Source organism: Phacochoerus africanus, chromosome 11, assembly GCF_016906955.1.
Source record: "Phacochoerus africanus isolate WHEZ1 chromosome 11, ROS_Pafr_v1, whole genome shotgun sequence".
Lineage (NCBI taxonomy): Eukaryota > Metazoa > Chordata > Mammalia > Artiodactyla > Suidae > Phacochoerus > Phacochoerus africanus.
The window spans coordinates 50,752,182-50,772,192 of record NC_062554.1 but is presented as its reverse complement, the minus strand read 5'-3'; the positions used below and the strand labels follow the sequence as shown (position 1 = coordinate 50,772,192).

The window sequence follows — 20,011 nt, the reverse complement described above, 5'->3', positions numbered from 1 at the left end:
ATATACTTAATGTGATGAAAGGAAAAAACCTCCAACCAAGATTACTCTGCCCAGCAAGGCTCTCATTCAGATTTGAGGGAGAAATCAAAACCTTCACAGATAAGCAAAAGTTGAGAGAATTCAGCAACTCTAAACCAGCCTTACAACAAATACTAAAGGAACTTCTCTATGCAGAAAAAAAAGGCCACAACAAGAAACAAAAATTCCACAAATGACAAGGCTCACCAGTAAAGGTATATATATATACAGTAAAGATGCAAAATCATCCATGCACAATTATACCACCAAAATCAGAAATCATGAGAAGAGGAGGGTGCACACCAAAATCAGAAATCATGAGAAGAGGAGGGTACAAATGCAGGACACTGGAGATGCACTTGCAATAAAGAGACCAGCATCTTAAAACAATGTCATATATGTGTAGACTCTTATATCAAAACTTCAGAGTAACTGCAAACCAAAAATCTACAATTGATACACAAACAAATAAGAAAAATCAATTCAAATACACCACTAAAGATAGTCATCAAACTACAAAAGCAGAGAAGAGGGGAAGAAAAAGAGCAACAAAAACAAATCCAGGAGTTCCCGTTGTGGCGCAGTGGTTAATGAATCTGACTAGGAATCATGAGTTTGCGGGTTCGGTCCCTGCCCTTGCTCAGTGAGTTAAGCATCCAGGGTTGCCATGAGCTGTGGTGTGGGTCACAGACGTGGCTTCGGATCCCATGTTGCTGTGGCTCTGGCGTAGGCTGGCGGCTACAGCTCTGATTCAACCCCTAGCCTGGGAACCTCCATATGCCATGGGAGCAGCCCAAAGAAATAGCAAAAAGACCAAAAAAAAAAAAAAAACCAAAGCAATTAATAAGATGCAATAAGAACATACATGTCAATAATTACCTCAAATGTTAGTGGACTAAATGCCCCAACCAAAAGACAGACTGGCTGAATGGATACAAAAAAAAGACCCATATACATGCTGTCTTCAAAAGACCCACTTCACTTCTAGGGACACATACAAATCGAAAATGAGAGGATGGAAGAAAATATTCCATGCAAACGGGAATCAAAAGAAAGCTGGAATACCAATACTCATGACAGACAAAATATACTTTAAAATGAAGAATATTTTAAGGGACAAGGAAGGTCACTATCTAATTATCAAAGGATCAATCCAAGAAGAAGATATAACAATTGAAAATATCTATGCACCCAACATAGGTTCACCACAACATATAAGGCAACTGCTAACAACCTTAAAAGGGCAAATAGACAATAACACAATCATAGTGGGGGACTTTAACATGCCACTCACAGCAATGGATAGATCATCCAGACAGAAAATCAATAAGGAAACACAGGACCCTGAATGAAGCATTAGACCAGATGGACTTAATAGATATTTATAGAACATTCCATCCCAAAGCATCAGAATACACATTCTTCTCAAGTGCACATGGAACATTGTCTAAGATTGATCACATCCTGGGCCACAAATCCAGCGTAGGTAACTTTAAGAGAATTGAAATTATATCAAGCATCTTTTCTGACTACAATGCTATATGACTGGAAATAAACAAGAAAAAAACTGCAAAAAAACACAAACAGGTGGAGACTAAACAACATGCTACTAAACAACCAATGGATCACTGAAGAAATCAAAGAGGAAATTAAAAAATAACTAGATGCAAATGACAACAAAGATACAACATTCCAAAACCTATGGGATGAAGCATAGAGGAGAGTTTATAGCAGTACAAGCCAACCTCAGAAAACAATAAAAAGCTCAAATAAATAAGCTAACTTTACATCTAAAGCAGCTCGAGGGAGAAGAACAGACAAGACCTAAAGTTAGTAGAAGGAAAGAAATCATAAAGATCAGAGCAGAAATCAATGAAATAGAAACAAAGAAAGCCATAGAAAAGATCAATGAAACGAAAAGCTGGTTCTTTAAAAAGATCAACCAAATTGAGAAACCCCTAGCCAGACTTATCAAGAAAAAAAGAGAACTCAAATCAATAAAATTAGAAATGAAAAAGGAGAAGTAACAACGGACATCACAGAAATACAAAGGATCATAAGAGACTACTATATGCAACTATAGGCCAATAAAATGGAAAACCTAGAAGAAATGGACAAATTCTTAGAAAAGTACAATCTTCCAAGACTAAACCAAGATGAAATAGAAAAGATAAACCAATCACAAGTTCTGAAATTGAAACTGTGATTAAAAAATTTCCAACAAACAAAAGTCCAGGACCAGATGGCTTCACAGGCGAATTCTATCAAACATTTAGAGAAGAGATAACACCTCTCCTTCTGAGACTATTTCAAAAAATTGCAGAGGAAGGGAAACTCCCAAACTCATTCTATGAGGCCACCATCACCCTGATACCAAAACCAGACAAAGATACCACACAAAAAGAAAACCATGGGCCAGTTTCACTGATAAACATAGATGCAAAACTTCTCAATAAAATACTAGCAAACCGCATCCAGCAATACATTAAAAGGATTATACTTCATGATCAAGTGGGATTTATCCCAGGGATGCAAGGGTTCTTTAATATCCGCAAATCCATCAGTGTGATACACCACATTAACAAACTGAAGAATAAAAACCATACGATCCTCTCAATAGACGCAGAAAAAGCCTTTGGCAAAATCCAACACCAATTTCTGATAAAAACCCTTCAGAAAGTGGGCATAACGGGAACCTACCTCAACATGATAAAGGCCATATATGACAAACCCACAGTGAACATCATCCTCAATTGTGAAAAGCTGAAAGAATTCCTGCTGAGATCAGGAATAAGACAAGGATGTTTGCTCTCGCCACAACTCTTCAACATCGTTTTGGAAGTCCTAGCCATGGCAATCAGAGAAGCAAAAGAAATAAAAGGAATCCAAATTGGAAAGAAGTAAAACTATCACTATTTGCAGATGACATGAAGACTCTGCCAGAAAACTGTTAGAGCTCATCCATGAATTCGGCAAAGTTGCAGGATACAAAATCAATACACAGAAATCGACTGCATTTCTATACACTAACAATGAAAGAGCAGAAAAAGAAATTAGGGAAGCAATCCCATTTACCATCGCATCCAAAAGAATAAAATACCTAGGAGTAAACCTACCTAGAGACAAAAGGCCTGTGCTCTGAAAACTATAAGCCACTGATGAAAGAAATCAAAGATGACACAAATAGATGGAAAGAGATACCATGCTCTTGGATTGGAAGAGTCGGTATTATCAAAATGACTATACTACCTAAGGCAATATACAGATTCAGTGCAATCCCTATCAAATTACCAAGGACATTTTTCATAGAACTCGAACACAATATTTTAAAGTTTGCTTGGAAGCGCAAAAGACCCAGAATAGCCAAAGACATCCTGAAAAGGAAAAATGGAGCTGGAGGAATCAGGCTCCTGGACTTCAGACTATACTACAAACCAAAAGTCATCAAAACCGTATGGTATTGGTACAAAGAAATATAGATCAGTGGAACAGGATAGAAAGCCCAGAATTAAACCCACACACCTACAGCCAACTAATCTATGACAAAGGAGGCAAGAATATACAATGGAGAAAAGGCAGCTTGTTCAATAAGTGGTGCTGGGAAAACTGGACAGCCACATATAAAAGAATGAAATTAGAACACTCCCTAACACCATGCACAAAAATAAACTCAAAATGTACTAAAGACCTAGACATAAAACCAGATACTATAAAACTCTTAGATGAAAGCATAGGCCAAATACTCTCTGACATAAATGACAGCAACATCTTCTCAGATCCACCTCTTGAGTAATTACAGTAAAAACAAAAAATAAATAAATGGAACTTAATTAAACTTCACAGAAACTACCCACCCAGCAGAACATACAGCTTTCTAGCAGATCCTAATAGTGAATTAAAATATTAGCATATTTTATATATTCATTATACATTTTATTTTAATCAGATTTCACATTCTTCTTTGATATAATTCTAAATTCAAATGTTAACTCTAGAGAGAACCACATAGAATTGTCTACAACTAAATACAAATACTTGAAAGAGTTATACAGCCTGCTAGTTACTCTAATTTTTATTCTCCCTTTCTTCAATTCCAAATGCCCTGAATCTTAGTTGGGTACATGGTATTTCTTAGCCCCTCTTCTTGACCACATGACTATGTTGCACCAAAGGAAAATAGGAGGAAGTGACATCTGTCACTTCCAGGTAACATTCTTCAAGTCAGGGGATATTGCCTTCTCCTTCCACATATTATGTTCTGACAGCTGAGTGGTGGAGATGAGGGATAGATCTGGAGGTATTAACTGAGACCAAATGATTGAAACTAGATGTAGCAGAGTAATAATTTAAAAGGGCTCATGTGCCACATGAGCTGAAGTATCAGCCCTGAATCACCTTCAGGTTTAGGCATCATGGTACACGTATACATCAGTGTGTGTGTGTGTGTGTGTGTGTATGATGCACAGTCAGACCTGGTTGTAACTAAAATACTAAAATTGAAAATTAAAAAATGATTGTTTAAAGTCCTCTTCTGTAACATACGAACTGTTGATTCTAGAGCATGTTAATTGTACATCAGGATTTTTTCTTTTTTTTAAGAAATTAATATATGAAATTAATATATTAATGTATTATTAATACATTTCAAATTTAAGTTAATGAAGTCAAACTCTGAATGGGCACATTAATCAAGTTTATCATACATAGTGCCTATTCAGAATATATTTACTAGATTATGCTATTTTAAGGTATTAAAATATTTGAAAACATATATCCTTCTGTAATTGTGCTTAACAAATCCTATATATTTATAAATTTGTTGCTCATTTGTAGTAGCTCTCCTACTTCAAGGACCTTTATCTCTCTTTTTTGTGGTAAAGTTCCATCTTCATTTTGGAAACACTCATATCTGTTCTAAGGTTTCAATAGAATGTGGTCCACCAATTCTTAGATGGATATAGATAGTTCAGACGTTTTTACCCTTCTTAACACTAACAGTTTTAGTCCTAAATACCCACTTCTACCTATCTCCCATCAATGTGAAAAAATTTACTAGATGTTGTTTATTGTGTAGAGTCATAAAATAAAGTTATGCATGGGTGTTCAGCTTTAAGATGGCAACATAAGAAGATCCAGAACTCACCTCCTCCTGTCAACACAGTGAATCTACAGCTACATTTGAAACAATTTCCTGCAGGGGGTAAAAAATATCTGAGCAAGTCTTAGACACTGGAAAAATGAGAAAAGGCCACATCGAAGTAGATAGGAGAGACTAAGATACAATTGTGCCATAAATCACATCCCATTGTGGCACCCACAATTGGGAAAGAACTCAAAGTGTTGAACTTCTCCCTGAGGAATGAAGAGTTTGAAGCCTGCATCTGGTACCCCAATCATTAAGACCTGTACCTGAGAAACAAGCCCCCAAAACATTTACCTTGAAAGCCAACAGAGTTTGTGTCCATGAGACCCACCAGACTAGTGTGAACCGAGAAACAGTTCTCAAAATGCTCTCTTAGTGTACCTTCCTACATTAAGGCCAGCTGACTGAAGAGTGCCTGGACTTTCTTTGAAAGAGGCTTTCCCCCCTTATTTTAAAGCATGAGCAAGAGAAGCAGGTACCTAATTAAACACCCATTGGGGGCCTAGTGAAATAGTCCCTGTGATGGAGGCCAGAGGGCACCAAGTTGGCACTCTCCCTTCAAACCCTGTCAGGAACCCTGATTTTTGTGGTTGCTACCCAGAGGACATCTCTTGGTCAAGTGGCTCAATGGGCCGATAAGTCTTGTGCGGTTGAGTCCCATAGGATTAAACCAACAGAGAAAGGTTTCTTAACTGAAAACTACTCCTAGGGCAAAGCAAAAGGCAACAGACTTCAGGGCCCAGTCTTTCTGTGAAAGAGGCCTATAGCTTAATTTCACAGATGAGGCCTGAGGGGAATCCTTCTAATTAAACACACATCTAAGGGCCAACTATTGTCCTCTCCAGAGACATCAATATTTTTTTATTCTCACTTAGCCACTCCCCAGAGTTCCAGTATGTCTTGGAGACTGATTTGGGACTGTGTGATGCTATGGTTTTTAGTTCTGATCCCTGTTTTTGTGGCTGCCAACCAGGGATGTCCCTGGGTGCCCTGGCTCAGTTGTCCCATGGTAGTAGTGTCTTGGGTCCTATGAGACTATAACAATCAGAGACACAGTTCTTAGCTGCCACCCTCCCCCTCAGTGGTACAGTACAAACAGCCAACTGAAAGATACCCTGAGTTTTTCTGTGAAAAAGGCCTATTTGCTTGCCCTGGAGGTGCAGCCTGAGTGGCAGGCTTCTGGTTTGACACATATCTAGAGGCCTACAGAGCTGTTCTCCAGGGATAGAGGCCAGCAGATGCCATATTTATGCTCTCCCTCTGCCTCACTCTAGGTGCCCTCTGTCTCCAAAGAGTAGTCTGTTTCTTTTTCTAGCACCTTAACTTTTGTGGATGCCATCCAGGGGATTCCTACCTCTGGTTCATCTGACTCTGGTGGCCAGCAGAACTTGTACTCACAGCTGCATAGGACTGTATATGTTTGCATATTTTTTAATTGTTATTTCCCCAATAAAATTTTTTTGTCCTGCTGTAAAGCATGGTGACCCAGTACACATACATGTACACAATCTTTTTTCTCACATTATCATGCTCCATCATAAGTGACTAGACATAGTTCCCAGTGCTACACAGCAGGATCTCATTGCTAATCCATTCCAAAGGCAATAGTTTTCATCCATTAACCCCAAGCTCCCAAACCATCCCACTCCCTTCCCCTCGGCAACCACAAGTCTATTCTCCAAGTCAATGATTTTCTTTTCTGTGGAAAGGTTCATTTGCGCCATATATTAGGTTCCAGATATAAGTGATATCATATGGTACCTCTCTTTCACTTTCTGACTTACTTCACTCAATATGAGAGTCTCTGGTTCCATCCATGTTGCTGCAAATGGCATTATTTTGTTCTTTTTATGGCTGAGTAGTATTCCATTGTGTGTATATACCACATCTTCCTAATCCAGTCGTGTGTCAATGGACATTTGGGTTGTTTCCATGTCTTGGCTATTGTGAATAGTGCTGAAATGAACACGCGAGTGCATGTGACTTTTTAAGGAATGTGTTGTCTGGATATATTATATGCCCAAGAGTGGGATTGCTGGGTCATGTGGTAGTTCTATGTATAGTTTTCTAAGATACCTCCATACTGTTCTCCATAGTGGTTGTACCAGCTTAAATTCCCACCAACAGTGCAAGAGAGTTCCCTTTTCTCCACACCTCCTCCAGCATTTGTTATTTGTGGACTTAATGATGGACATTCTGACTGGTGTGAGGTGGTATCTCATGGTAGTTTTGATTTGCATTTCTCTAATAATCAGGGATGTTGATCATTTTTCTTGTGCTTGACGGCCATCTGTATATCTTCCTTGGAAAAATGTCTATTCAGGTCTTTTGCCCATTTTTCCATTGGGTTGTTGGCATTTTTGCTGTTGGGTTGTAAAAGCTGCTTGTATATTCTAGAGATTAAGCCCTTGTCAGTTGCATCAGTTGAAACTATTCTCTCCCATTCTGTAAGTTCTCTTTTTGTTTTCTTTTTGGTTTCCTTTGTTGTGCAAAAGCTTGTCAGTTTGATTAGCTCCCATTGGTTTATTTTTGCTTTTATTTCTGTTGCTTTGGGAGACTGACCTGAGACAACATTTGTAAGGTTGATGTCAGAGAATGTTTTGCCTATGTTCTCTTCCAGAAGTTTGATGATGTCTGGTATTATATTTAAGTATATAAGCCATTTTGCATTTATTTTTGTGCATAGTGTGAGGGTGTGTTCTCGTTTTACTGATGTGCATGCAGCTGTCCAGGTTTCCCAGCAATACTTGCTGAAAAGACTTTTTCCCATTTTATATTCTTGTCTCCTTTGTCAAAGATTAATTGACCATAGGTGTCTGGGTTTATTTCTGGGTTCTCTCTTCTGTTCCATTGGTCTGTCTGTCTGTTTTGGTACCAGTACCACACTGTCTTGATGACTGTGACTTTGTAATACTGCCTGAGGTCTGGGAGAGATATGCCTCCTGCTTGGTTTTTGTTCCTCAGGATTGCTTTGGCAATTCTGGGTCTATTTGCAGTTCCATATAAATTTTTGTATTGTTTGTTCTAGTTCTGTGAAAAATGTCATGGGTCATTTGATGGGGGTTGCATTGAATCTGTAGATTGCTTTGGGTAGTATGGCCATTTTTACAATATTAATTTTTCCAACCCAGAAGCATGGAATATCTTTCCATTTCTTTATATCTTCTTTAATTTCTTTGATTAATGTTTTATAGTTCTCAGCATATAAGTCCTTTACCCCCTTGATCAGGTATATTCCCAGGTATTTGATTTTTGGGGTGCAATTTTAAAAGGTGTTTGCATACTTTTTACTTTTTCATTTGTATTACTTTATTTTATTTATTTATTTTGCTTTTTAGGGTCACACATGTGGCATATGTAAGCTCTAAGGCTAGAGGTCTAAGCAGAGCTACAGCTGCAAGCCTACACCACAGCCACAGCATTCGAGGATCTGAGCCACATCTGTGCCCTTCTGTGCAGCTCACAGCTATGCTGGATGCTTAACCCACTAAACAAGGCCTGGGATCAAACCTGCATCTTCATGGATACTAGTCATATTCCTTACCAATGAGCCACAGTGGAAACTCCTGTTTGCATATTTAAAATCTACTGCCTGAGGGAGTTCCTATTGTGGCTCAGTGGAAACAAACCTGACTTGCTGTGGCTGTGGTGTAGGCTGGCAGCTGTAGCTCTGATTGGACCCCTAGCCTGGGAACTTCCATATACCGCACGTGAAGTGTTAAAGAAAAAAAAAAAAAAGGCTACTCACTGAGGGTCTGGTTTCCAATCAGCTTGAATCTAGGTGCTGAGGACTCTTCTGCCTTTTGCAGTAATAACTGGTATTGGCACACCTTCAACCACCAAGAACCACTAAAAAGAAGGTAGGCTGGTTGGATAATCACAAAAGTTTTTGAGACAACCAAAAACTAGGACCATATTATAAGTTTCATCTCTTACATGAGGTCACTCCTTTGAGACTAAGAGAGATGGCTGTTTTGTTTAATTCATGGATACCAACAGGGGCTTCCTATGCTCTGATTAGTAGAGTCCATGGCTCATTGAGATCTTGCTCAGGCGAGGAGGTCCAGACCACTTAGTATGCTCAACTGGATATGTGACACAGTTTTAAGGTTCCCAGAGGACTTTCCTATGGAATTATGGCCCATTCACCTACCACCCCTGCAGCTAATGACCTGATAATTTGGATCACCCATGAGTCTTGTCAATAACATGTATAGATAAAATAGACTGTTTAAACTTGCATCTGAGCAAAGAACATAACCAGCCTCACTTAAGAAGGACAAATATATTTTCTCTGGCAGCAGCAATAGGGGTTATTATATTCACCTCTTTTAGTGTTCTCTCTCTCTCTTTTGAAATTAATTTTATTGAAATATTATTTTACATGTAGTAAAATTCAGCCAATATCTACACAGCAAAAATTTTTCTCAATGCCAGTATGGGTGAAGTTATTTTCTCCTCTGGATATGAGACAGTATTATTCGGGTTTCAGATACTACCCTACTACTAGATTTGCTATGTTGAGCAATTAGATATCAAATGTACTTGGTATGTTTCAGTGCCCTTACGCTGCATGCTTGAAAATTAAGGGGAAAAAAGTCTTGCTTCAGAGACTTATTGATTTATGACAAGACTTAATAACTTGATTTATTAAGTGAATAAATCACCTATTCACAAGTTATCACACTTGTACTGGGGTTCTACACAGAACAAACTCAGGACTATTACTTCCAAATTCTTGTATAGAAATAAGTCAGCATGTCACCAATCATCGTGCAGATCTTCGAACAACATACCAAACATCAAAACATCAACTTTGGAGTTCCCGTCGTGGCACAGTGGTTAACGAATCCGGCTAGGAACCATGAGGTTGCAGGTTCAGTCCCTGGCCTCGCTAAGTGGGTTAAGGATCCGGCGTTGCCGTGAGCTGTGGTATAGGTTGCAGACGCGGCTCGGATCCCACGTTGCTGTGGCTCTGGCGTAGGCCGGTGGCTACAGCTCCAATTCAACCCCTAGCCTGGGAACCTCCATATGCCGCGGGAGCGGCCCAAGAAATGGCAACAACAACAACAACAACAAAAAGACAAAAAAAATCAACTTAGTTAATTTGAGCAACAACAAAAATATGTAGATAATATTATATTTTTATTTTTTGATATTAGATTGATGTAGATGAATAGATGACTCTAAGAGAGATGTATGTTTTTCTTATAAGTATATTAGAAGAGGGAATGATTAACAAGGAAATTATCAAGGACCTTCTAGGTGACAGGATCCATACTACATCCTGGAGATATGTGAGTGAAACATATAGGGGGTTGCCTTCATGAAGATTACAGTCCAGGATTTTTTGCACAATAAGCAGGCAAAACAGTAAAGACAAGGGGCTTGAGGTATATTTCATTGAGCTCTATCACAATAAATGGGTTCTTAACTCAGTTTTAAGTTCTTATTGGATTATAAAGAAAGAGATGGAAGAAATAAATCAGACAAATAGGATACATGGAGATAAGACAAACAACAACAACAACAACAACACTATTCCAGGCTGAAAAAAAAATAGAGATTGTGGCCATCACATTGCCAATATTTAAGCTGTTTCTTGACTGGATAGCATAAATAAGTTAGGTTACCACTGTTGGAGGATGGTATTTTCACTATGATTGAGGAATTGGTTTTTATCCCTTATATGAAAGAAAAGGTGGGAGGTGACAGTGATGGGATTAGTTTGTCCTTGTACCCAGGTTATCTATAGTATTCTAATCTGTATCTCAAAGATCTTATGAGAGAAAAATCCAGAGAAAATAGCATCCAGAGGGACGTGGAGAAAGTAAATGTCAATAGAATACCACCAAATGAAGAAAAATGTTAACAGATGGACTAAAATCAAACATCCATTCAAATAATGTAATATTCAGTGATTTTGACCTAAGAAATCATCCTCATATCATGTCAGATCACAAGAATATTCTTCTTTCTAGCATTTTGTTTAGGGCAATATTGACATCTTTATTCCGTAGGCTGTAGATCAGGGGATTCAGCATGGGCACAACAGTAGTATAAAACACAGAGGACACTTTCCCTTGGTCCATGGAACTGACTGAGGATGGCTGCAGGTACATGAAGGCAGCTGATCCATAAAAGACCACAACTGCCAACATGTGGGAGCTGCATGTGCTGAAGGCTTTGGACCTGCCCTGGGTGGAGGGCATGCGGAGGATGCTGGCTATGATGAAGGTGTAGGAGCTCAGGATGGACAGGATGGGGGCAAAGATATTAAGGGTACCAAAACATAAAATAAGTAATTTGTTGACATAGATGCTAGAGCAGGAGAGCTGTAGGAGGGGAAGAAGATCACAGAAATAATGGTTGATCACATCCCATTTGCAGAAACACACCCTGAGCATGCAGCCAGTATGAGAGAAAGCACACACCAGGCCCAGAGTATACACTCCCACACTCAGGGAGAAACAAGTCTGATGAGACATGATGACATGATAAAGCAAAGGGCTGCAGATGGCAACATAGCGGTCATAGGCCATTGCAGCCAACATGTAACACTCTGAGATAGCAAAAATAAGAAAGAAATAGAGCTGAGTCATGCATGCAGCGTAGGAGATGATGTTCTTCTCTGTCACAAAGTTCAGCAGCATTTTGGGGGTAATGACGGTGGAATGACAGAGGTCAATGAAGGACAAGCTACTGAGGAAATAGTACATGGGTGTGTGCAGGTGGGAACTGAACCCAATCAGTAAGATCATGCCCAGGTTGCCCACCACCGTGACCACATAGATTCCTAGGAAGAGGAAGAAAAGGGGCAGCTGGAGCTCTGGCTGTTCTGTTAGCCCAGCGAGGATGAACTCAGTCACTGAGGAATGATTTCCTGCTGCCATTTCCTTCCAGGAAGTTCCTGAAGGGGAGAGAGCAAGGCACAGCTTTCAGGGATATGTCCTTGTTATTATACATTAAAAAAGCTACCTCGTGTAGAATATTAACCGTTTTGATATTACTGTGGTTTCTGTGAATAATTGTAACTCTGGATATGTTAACCTAAGTAATATTTATGATGATTAAATGTTTGTACACCTTAATAAAAATATTGTTAATTTGGTAGAACAGCACAAACAACATTCAGTGTGCAGATGTGGAACCTGAATTGGTCCACTCTTCCTCAGTTTGGGGACCAAATTCCCCTGTCTTTGCTTGAGGAAGAAAATATAAACTTAAGTGAGTATGCCTTAGAGTCCAAGTGTCTCTATTCATCTACTGACCCACCATTTATCAGTTGATAAACTTGGACAAATGAAATAAGCTCACTGTCTAATTAGCATAGGTATAACACTCTGAAAATAGCAGTAATGATAATAATTATTGTTGTTATAATGTGTTATTAATTAGAAATAAGGGGTAATTACACCCTTCAAAATATAGAAACAGCAATTATAATGTTGAAAACATTCATATCTTTTGTCTTTAAATAATTTTAATTAAGAAAATATGAAAAACAGTCATAAAACAAGAGAAAATAGAATTTTAAATGCAGTCCCATATTCTGTTAGGCAGTAAACAGACTATTTTATCATTACATGCATCAAAATAAAATTTAAATGAAGTTCCAATTGATTAAAAATTAAAAAAAGAAGAAACAGGAAATCTAAAATGTTTACCTAACAGCTAAGGAAAAATAAATTTGAAATGAATCCTGCATATAAGCATGAAGGCTAAACTATTAAACTTCTGGAAAAAATAATTAAAATAATCTAACATATTGGAGTGATTTGAGAATTCTTGGGAACTTTATTCTTAGAATGAGTGTATATATTCTTAATGTGATCTTGATAAAATAGTATCTTGACATAATCTTGATAAAATATTAATATAATAAAATAGAATTAAATTAATAGCATTAATTTTAAAACAGAATCTAATAAAGAATCAGGATAAAGAAGATTTCAACAAGATCATGAATTTTAATGTATATATAATTTCATAGCATGTAGGAACTAAATGATACATATACTCCTTAAGGGCAGATAGATCCTGATGCAGCAGTATTCTGCTATCTTATTGCTGAGAGGGCAGGCACAGGCCTGGATCTCAGAGCTGCTTTTCAAGCTGGTCTGAATCACAAATCAGCACCTTTAATTGTAAATTTTCAATTTGTGTTTCTCCAGCTTCAGGTAGCAAACACCCTCCCTTTCACAGTGCTCCCCTGAGCAGTTCTGACTGCTGTTCTGTGAAGCTTTGTCCTGGATTCACATATGCTAGTGAGCAAATAAGGTGAAGTCAAATACTCTCCAAGGATTTCCATAGTCTTACCTAGCCCATTTATCTTTGTTATATTGTATTTTTTTTTCTTTTTTAATATCATTCACAAGTGATATCCTCATGGGTACCTGGAATTCCTTGTAATTGATTAGATCTTCTTACAGTATGCTCAGAAAACTGCTGTATCTGAAAGGCAATTTTAAGAATTGAGCTACACTATAAGTCAGACAATGGACCAACTCAGACTGATTCTCCTCCACATCAAAGTAAATAGCCCACTTCTGACATATCATAGCAAGTTAAAAATTTTTATGAATAAATGAATCCTTAAATGAGTGAATGAAGGTATTGCGGAATATTTGATCACAAGTGTAAATTCAACATACTTACCTTCCTCCTTCCTGAAAAACTCAATGCCAATTTTTTTCTACAATGTTCACTCAGAGAAAAATAGCCCTAATGTTGGTGTTGGCAGAGACAGGTACCTAGGATTCTGCTCTCTTTAGTGCTAAGAGGGCAGGCACAGCCCTGGGTCTCAGAGCCACTTTTGAAGCTGGACTGTGTTACAGGTCAGCACCTCAAAACGTAAATTTTCGGTTTGTGCTTCTCCAGCTTCAGGATAGCAAACGTCCTTACCTTTCATTGTTCTCACCTGAGCAGCTGTGATTGCTGTGCTGTGAATGTTTGTCTGGGATTTACATACGGCAGGCAACAAATAAAGTGAAGTCAAATACTCTCCAAGGATTTCCATTTCTCAGAGAATAAGCTCTTGAGAAATGATGCAATTGCAGTTAACATTTCCCCAGTTTCCTAACTTTCCTTTCAAGAGGGATTTTTTTGTCAATCCTGAACTTATCAATCAAGGATAAATATTTGTTCACAGGACCTCTCGAGGATATTTTTAAAAAGCAGATCCTGATCCAGCAGCTCTGAGTGAGATTTGAGATTCTGCATTTCTAATACACTCCTAGCCAATGCTATTGGCTCATAGTCCACACTGTGGATGGCAAGTTTTAGAGGACCAGGACACATCCTGACAAGTTATCTTCCCATGAATAATGCATTTTTAAAAACTGATATAATTATTTTCCCTGTACAAAAATATATTTAGTTTATTTTATGTGCAAATGGGCGATATGAATATTTATCAAAAGTCAGATATATATGCATTTGGACTCTGGGATTATGGTGTAAGAATATTGATGTAATACTTGTGGTTTTGAGGTCCTCACTAATAATTCTACCAGCTAAAATGTACATCAAAATGTTTATGTTTCATATTCCTTCTCATTTTGTATGTATATATTTTTTCTTTTTATGGCCACACTTGCAGCACATGGAGGTTTCTGGGCTAGGGATCACGTGAGAGCTGCAGCTGCCAGCCCATGTCACAGTCACGGCATGCAGCAACGCAGATGCTTAACCTGCTGTGCAAGACCATAGATCTAACCTACATCCTCACAAACATCATGTCAAGTTCTTAACCACTGAGTCACAATGACAGCTCCCTTATATATTTTTACAACTTTTCCCAATGCTAAATTGGGTTACATTAGTGTTTCTCTAATTTAAAACATTAAGGGAACTTTTTTCAAATCTTAATGTCCAGGCTATGCCCTATATCAATTGTATCAAAGTCATTGGGTCTGAGGTTAGCTATCGATATATTTTGAAAATTTCTTCAATTTTAATGAGCACAGGAGTAACCTGATGATCTGGTTCAAATTCACATTCTGACATAGTAAGTCTGGTGTATGGCTTAAGCTTATGTGTTTTAAACAAATTCTCACATTTTGCTGATGTGATGGTTTATGGAACACTGAAAAATTAGGTGTTAGTGATCTCTTGTTTTGAATCCCTCACACTATAATTCTTCTAGATTCAACAGGGACCTCATGTGCCTAGATCAGAGAGATTCTTTTAGCTTTGGAATCACAGTGGCTGCAGGGATCTGGTATGGTTAAAAGAGAACACCAAGTTTCTGGGGGTGGTCCCTTTAGATGAGGAGTGTATTATTGACAGTTACTCGAGTGCTGAATGAAAGATGTGAGGAAGAAATTGGAGCTTGGTTAAAGACAGAAATGAGAAGAATATAAACAGGTAATTTAATAAAATGACTCTACAATTATAAAAATGCAAGAAATTCATACGAGCCATTGTTTCAATTCTGTCATTCTATCAGTGTATCTGTGCTAACAGGAGAGAAAAAATACACACACACACACACACACATACCAGAGACAAAACAGATAGACAGAGAGTTTGAATTTTCCACTGACTCATGTGACCCAGTTGCTCTCCTATGACTTATTACCTGGAATTAGTGAGCTTCCTCTTGAGAGTTCCAGTTTCATCCATCCTTTTACTTAGTATTCCTCACTAGAAACTTCATCCTCATGCTTATTTATACCTTCAACTCACTTTTATTTACCATGTCTGATCAATCTAACTTTTCAAAAATCTCCACTGTCAATGACATGAAATATTTGGTAATTTGGCCTCTGACTGGCCACCTTGATTTCAGTCTTATTCTCTTTCCATCCATTTTCTACACAACCTAAATGTGATATTATTAACATGCAAAACTGTGTACCTTCCCTGCTTATAAAACATTTAGTAGTTAGAATGGTCATCATTAATAAGTCAGCAAATAGCAAATGCTGGAGAGGGTATGGAGAAAAGGAAACCCTCCTACACTGTTGATGGGAATGTAAATTGGTACAACCACTATGGAAAACAGTATGGAGGTACCTCAGAAAACTAAATATTGAACTACCATATGACCCAGAAATCCCACTCTTGGGCATATATCCAGACAAAACTCTTCTTGAAAAAGATACATGCACCTGTATGTTCATTGCAGAACTATTCACAATAGCCAAGACATGGAAACACCCTAAATGTCAATTAACAGATGAATGGATTGAGAAAATGTGATATGTATACACAACACAGCCATAAAAAAGAACAAAATAATGCCATTTGCAGCAACATGGATGGAATTAGAGACTCTCTTACTAAGTGAAGTCACTCAGAAAGAGAAAGACAAATACCATATGTATTTGTACATACTTATATCTTATAAGTATATATCTTATATATATACATAGATATATATATATCTTATATATCTACGTATATATCTACGTATACATCTATGTATATATCTTATATATATACGTATATATCTTATATATACAACACATATCTAGGATCTAATAAACAGCACAAATGAATCTTTCTACAGAAAAGAAACAAACTCATGGACTTGGAGAACAGACTTGTGGTTGCTGAGGGGGACAGAAGGGAGTGGGATGGACTGGGAATCTGGGGTTAATAGATGCAAGCTATTGCATTTGGAATGGATAAGCAATGAGATCCTGCTGTATTAACATTGGGAACTATATCTAGTCACTTGTGATAGAGCATGATGGAGGATAATATGAGAAAAAGAATGTATATGCATGTGTTACTGAGTTACTGTGTTATGCAGTAGAATATTGACAGAATACTATAAACCAACTATAATAGAAAAAATAGAAATCATTTTAAAAATACATTAAAAAATAAAACATTTAGTAGCTAGCTTGTTTCACTAAAATAAGGAGAGACTTACAGTGATCCTCACATGATTCATAAACTGTCTTCTGTCTGCTTTTCTATCCCTGTAGCTTGATTTTATCACCTAATATATGACATGATTTTCTGAGTCTACATAGGCTTTCCTTTCAAATGAGACCAAGACCTTTCACTTTGTCTATATTTTATATAGGAGCTCAAGTCCCAGTAATTCAAGTGTCTACCCACCAGCATTCTTCGTATTTGTCTTCTTATAGTCCAGTTATGTCTGTTGGGCAAAGAACTGGCCTGGAATCATGTCTAAAATGAGAGTTGTCATTGTCGCCATTTTCCTTCTCTTAATGAACTGAGGAAAATTTAGTCAAATAGTAAATTTCAGAGCTCTTCAAAAATGAAAGTAAGTGAATGGATAATGAAATATAAGGGTGGTAAATTTACCTTATACATTTTCCCTATTTGGGGATATAACAGGTTAACACTAACTTTTTATATCAGGCGAATAAGACAGCATACTATGCAAAGAAGATGGAACTGGCAATAATGAGTAAGATAGTTTGAATGGGGAAGAGACAGAAGATAACTGAATATTTAGAATATCATGTGAATTCCTAGTTATAAGATGTTTGGAGTGGCGAAGCAGAAATAATAAAAATACAAGGTTAAGAAGAGATCTGTCAAAGATAAAATTGATATGAAATAACAACTAATTGTAACTAGTAGGCAAAATGGTGTGACCCACATGACAGTGACACAACTTAGCAGATATATTGGCTTTCATAAGCAGTTGCTTCATAAATCCTACAGAATTACTGGTATAAAGGTAAGACAATATTGTTGAGGCTGCCTTATAAAAACTATTGCTTTAGGAGCTCCCTTGTGGTGCAGAAAGTTAATGATCCAGCGTTGTCAGCACAACATCGCTACTGCGGCTTGGGTTCTGTCCCTGGCCTGGGAACCTCCACGTGCCACAACTATGTGACCAGAAAATATTATTGCTTTATATTGCTATATAATATCAGTATAATAATTTTTGTTTTTGATATGATACTGAAATTAGTCTTTTTTCTTTGCTTTGATTCAACCAGATTTGAAAGTTTTATTATTTTTATGATATCAAAAGTAATAAAAAGAAAAATAGTGTTGAAGAAATCTAGAGGAAAGCAACACAGTCTCATGGGGAACTGAGGTTACTTGATGTGCAGAGGAAAATTCCTAAGCAAAACTCAGACCCACCCACAATTACCTGGGGCCAAAAAATCACCTTGAGTAAAATCATGGATGCTGTAACTAAACCCTCCAGGCTCTACTATCTGTTATATTTGAGATTGTGGGCATTTTTTCAAACTAAATAAGCTTAGATTCCTTTCTCTTTCAAAGGAAAATAATTAGGACTTATTTATATAACACTGTAAATATTGAATACTGTTATCCATTTAAATACTGGACAGTGATATATATTTAACAAAATTTTAATGACATAGGTTACTCTGATTAACTTCAAAATCTCCATCTTAATGTTCTTCTTCCTGTTTGGATTCTTATTAAAAGTAAAACTAAGACTCTTCCTATCTGCAGGATATTTTTATTTTATTCATAATCACAGCCTATAATTTTATACATGATTTTTGTACTATAGGTTCATAAGTAGCCTGAAAAAGAATTTTGGAGATGTGTTATATGGACAAAAATAATAAACCTAATACTAATATATCTCAGGTAACCAAATAACTGATATACCATCATGATATTGATTCTGTTCCTATGTATTCTGCACAGTCCAGAATTTTTTCAGGGCAAATTTGACATCTTTATTCCGTAGACTATAGATCACAGGATTTAGCATAGGCACAATGCAGGTATAAAACACAGAGGACACTTTCCCTTGGTCCATGGAGCTCACAGATGATGGCTGCAGGTACATGAATGCAGCAGATCCAAAGAAAACAGCAACAGCTGAGATGTGGGAACTGCAGGTGCTGAAGGCTTTGGACCTGCCCTCAGTAGAGTGGATTTGGAGGATGCTGGAGAGGATGAAGATGTAGGAAACAAGAATAGCTAAGGCAGGAGACAGGATGTTAAATGCACTCAAGACTAGAACAAATAATTCGTTGATGTAGATGCTGGAACAGGATAGCTTCAAAAGTGGAAAGAGATCACAGAAGTAATGGTTAACCACGTTGGCCTTGCAGAAGAGGAGTCTCAGCATAAAGCCTGTGTGGATTGTAGATCCAGTGATGGCCAAAATATAAACTCCCACTGTGAGCTGGAAGCACCTTTGATAAGACATGGCGATATTGTAAAGCAAGGGGTTACAGATGGCAGCATAGCGGTCATATGCCATTGCAGCCAACATGTGACACTCTGCAATAGCAAAAATGCTAAAGAAATAGAGCTGAGTCATGCATTCAGTGTAGGAAATGATGTTCTTCTCTGTTACAAAGTTCACAAGCATTTTAGGGGTAATGACGGTGGAATGACAGAGGTCAATGAAGGACAAATTACTGAGGAAATAGTACATGGGTGTGTGCAGGTGGGAGCTGAGCCCAATCAGTGTGATCATGCCCAGGTTGCCCACCACCGTGACCACATAGATTCCTAGGAAGAAGAAGAGAAGAGGCAGCTGGAGCTCTGGCTGTTCTGTTAGCCCAGCGAGGATGAACTCATTCACCAAGGAATGATTTCCAGTGTCCATTATTCTCCCAGTCAGTTCTGTGTTGAAAAAAGAGAAAATAGCAGTTCCTTCATGGCTCAGCGGAAATGAATCTGAATAGCATCCATGAGGATGTGGGTTAGTTCCCTGGCTTCATGCAGGCAGTTAAGGATCTGGCATTGCCATGGGTAGTGTAGGTCACAGATGCAGCTTGGATCCTGGGTTGCTGTGGCTGTGGTGTAGGCCAGCAGCTGCAGCTCTGCACCAGCGGCATATGGAGGTTTCCAGACTGGGGGTTGAATTGGAGCTGTAGCCGCCAGCCTACACCACAGCCACAGCAACGCGGGATCTGA

The 20,011-nt window shown here is 37.9% G+C and overlaps 2 protein-coding genes across 2 annotated transcripts; both read right to left on the bottom strand.

Moving 5' to 3' along the window:
- Positions 1 to 11,118: 11,118 nt before the first annotated feature.
- LOC125111176 (olfactory receptor 8G1-like) lies at positions 11,119 to 12,078 on the bottom strand. Its single transcript, XM_047753022.1, has one exon. The coding sequence runs from the start codon at positions 12,052 to 12,054 to the stop codon at positions 11,119 to 11,121; it is 936 nt and encodes a 311-aa protein (XP_047608978.1). The 5' UTR covers positions 12,055 to 12,078.
- A 6,689-nt stretch (positions 12,079 to 18,767) lies between these two features.
- LOC125111154 (putative olfactory receptor 8G3) lies at positions 18,768 to 19,709 on the bottom strand. The gene has a single exon (XM_047752988.1). It carries the CDS (start codon positions 19,698 to 19,700, stop codon positions 18,768 to 18,770), a length of 933 nt encoding a protein of 310 aa, XP_047608944.1. The 5' UTR covers positions 19,701 to 19,709.
- Positions 19,710 to 20,011: the final 302 nt, after the last annotated feature.

Excerpts from the sequence above, each read along its gene's own strand:
- LOC125111176 (XM_047753022.1), bottom strand. The coding sequence starts at position 12,054 with ATGGCAGCAGGAAATCATTCCTCAGTGACTGAGTTCATCCTCGCTGGG.
- LOC125111154 (XM_047752988.1), bottom strand. The coding sequence starts at position 19,700 with ATGGACACTGGAAATCATTCCTTGGTGAATGAGTTCATCCTCGCTGGG.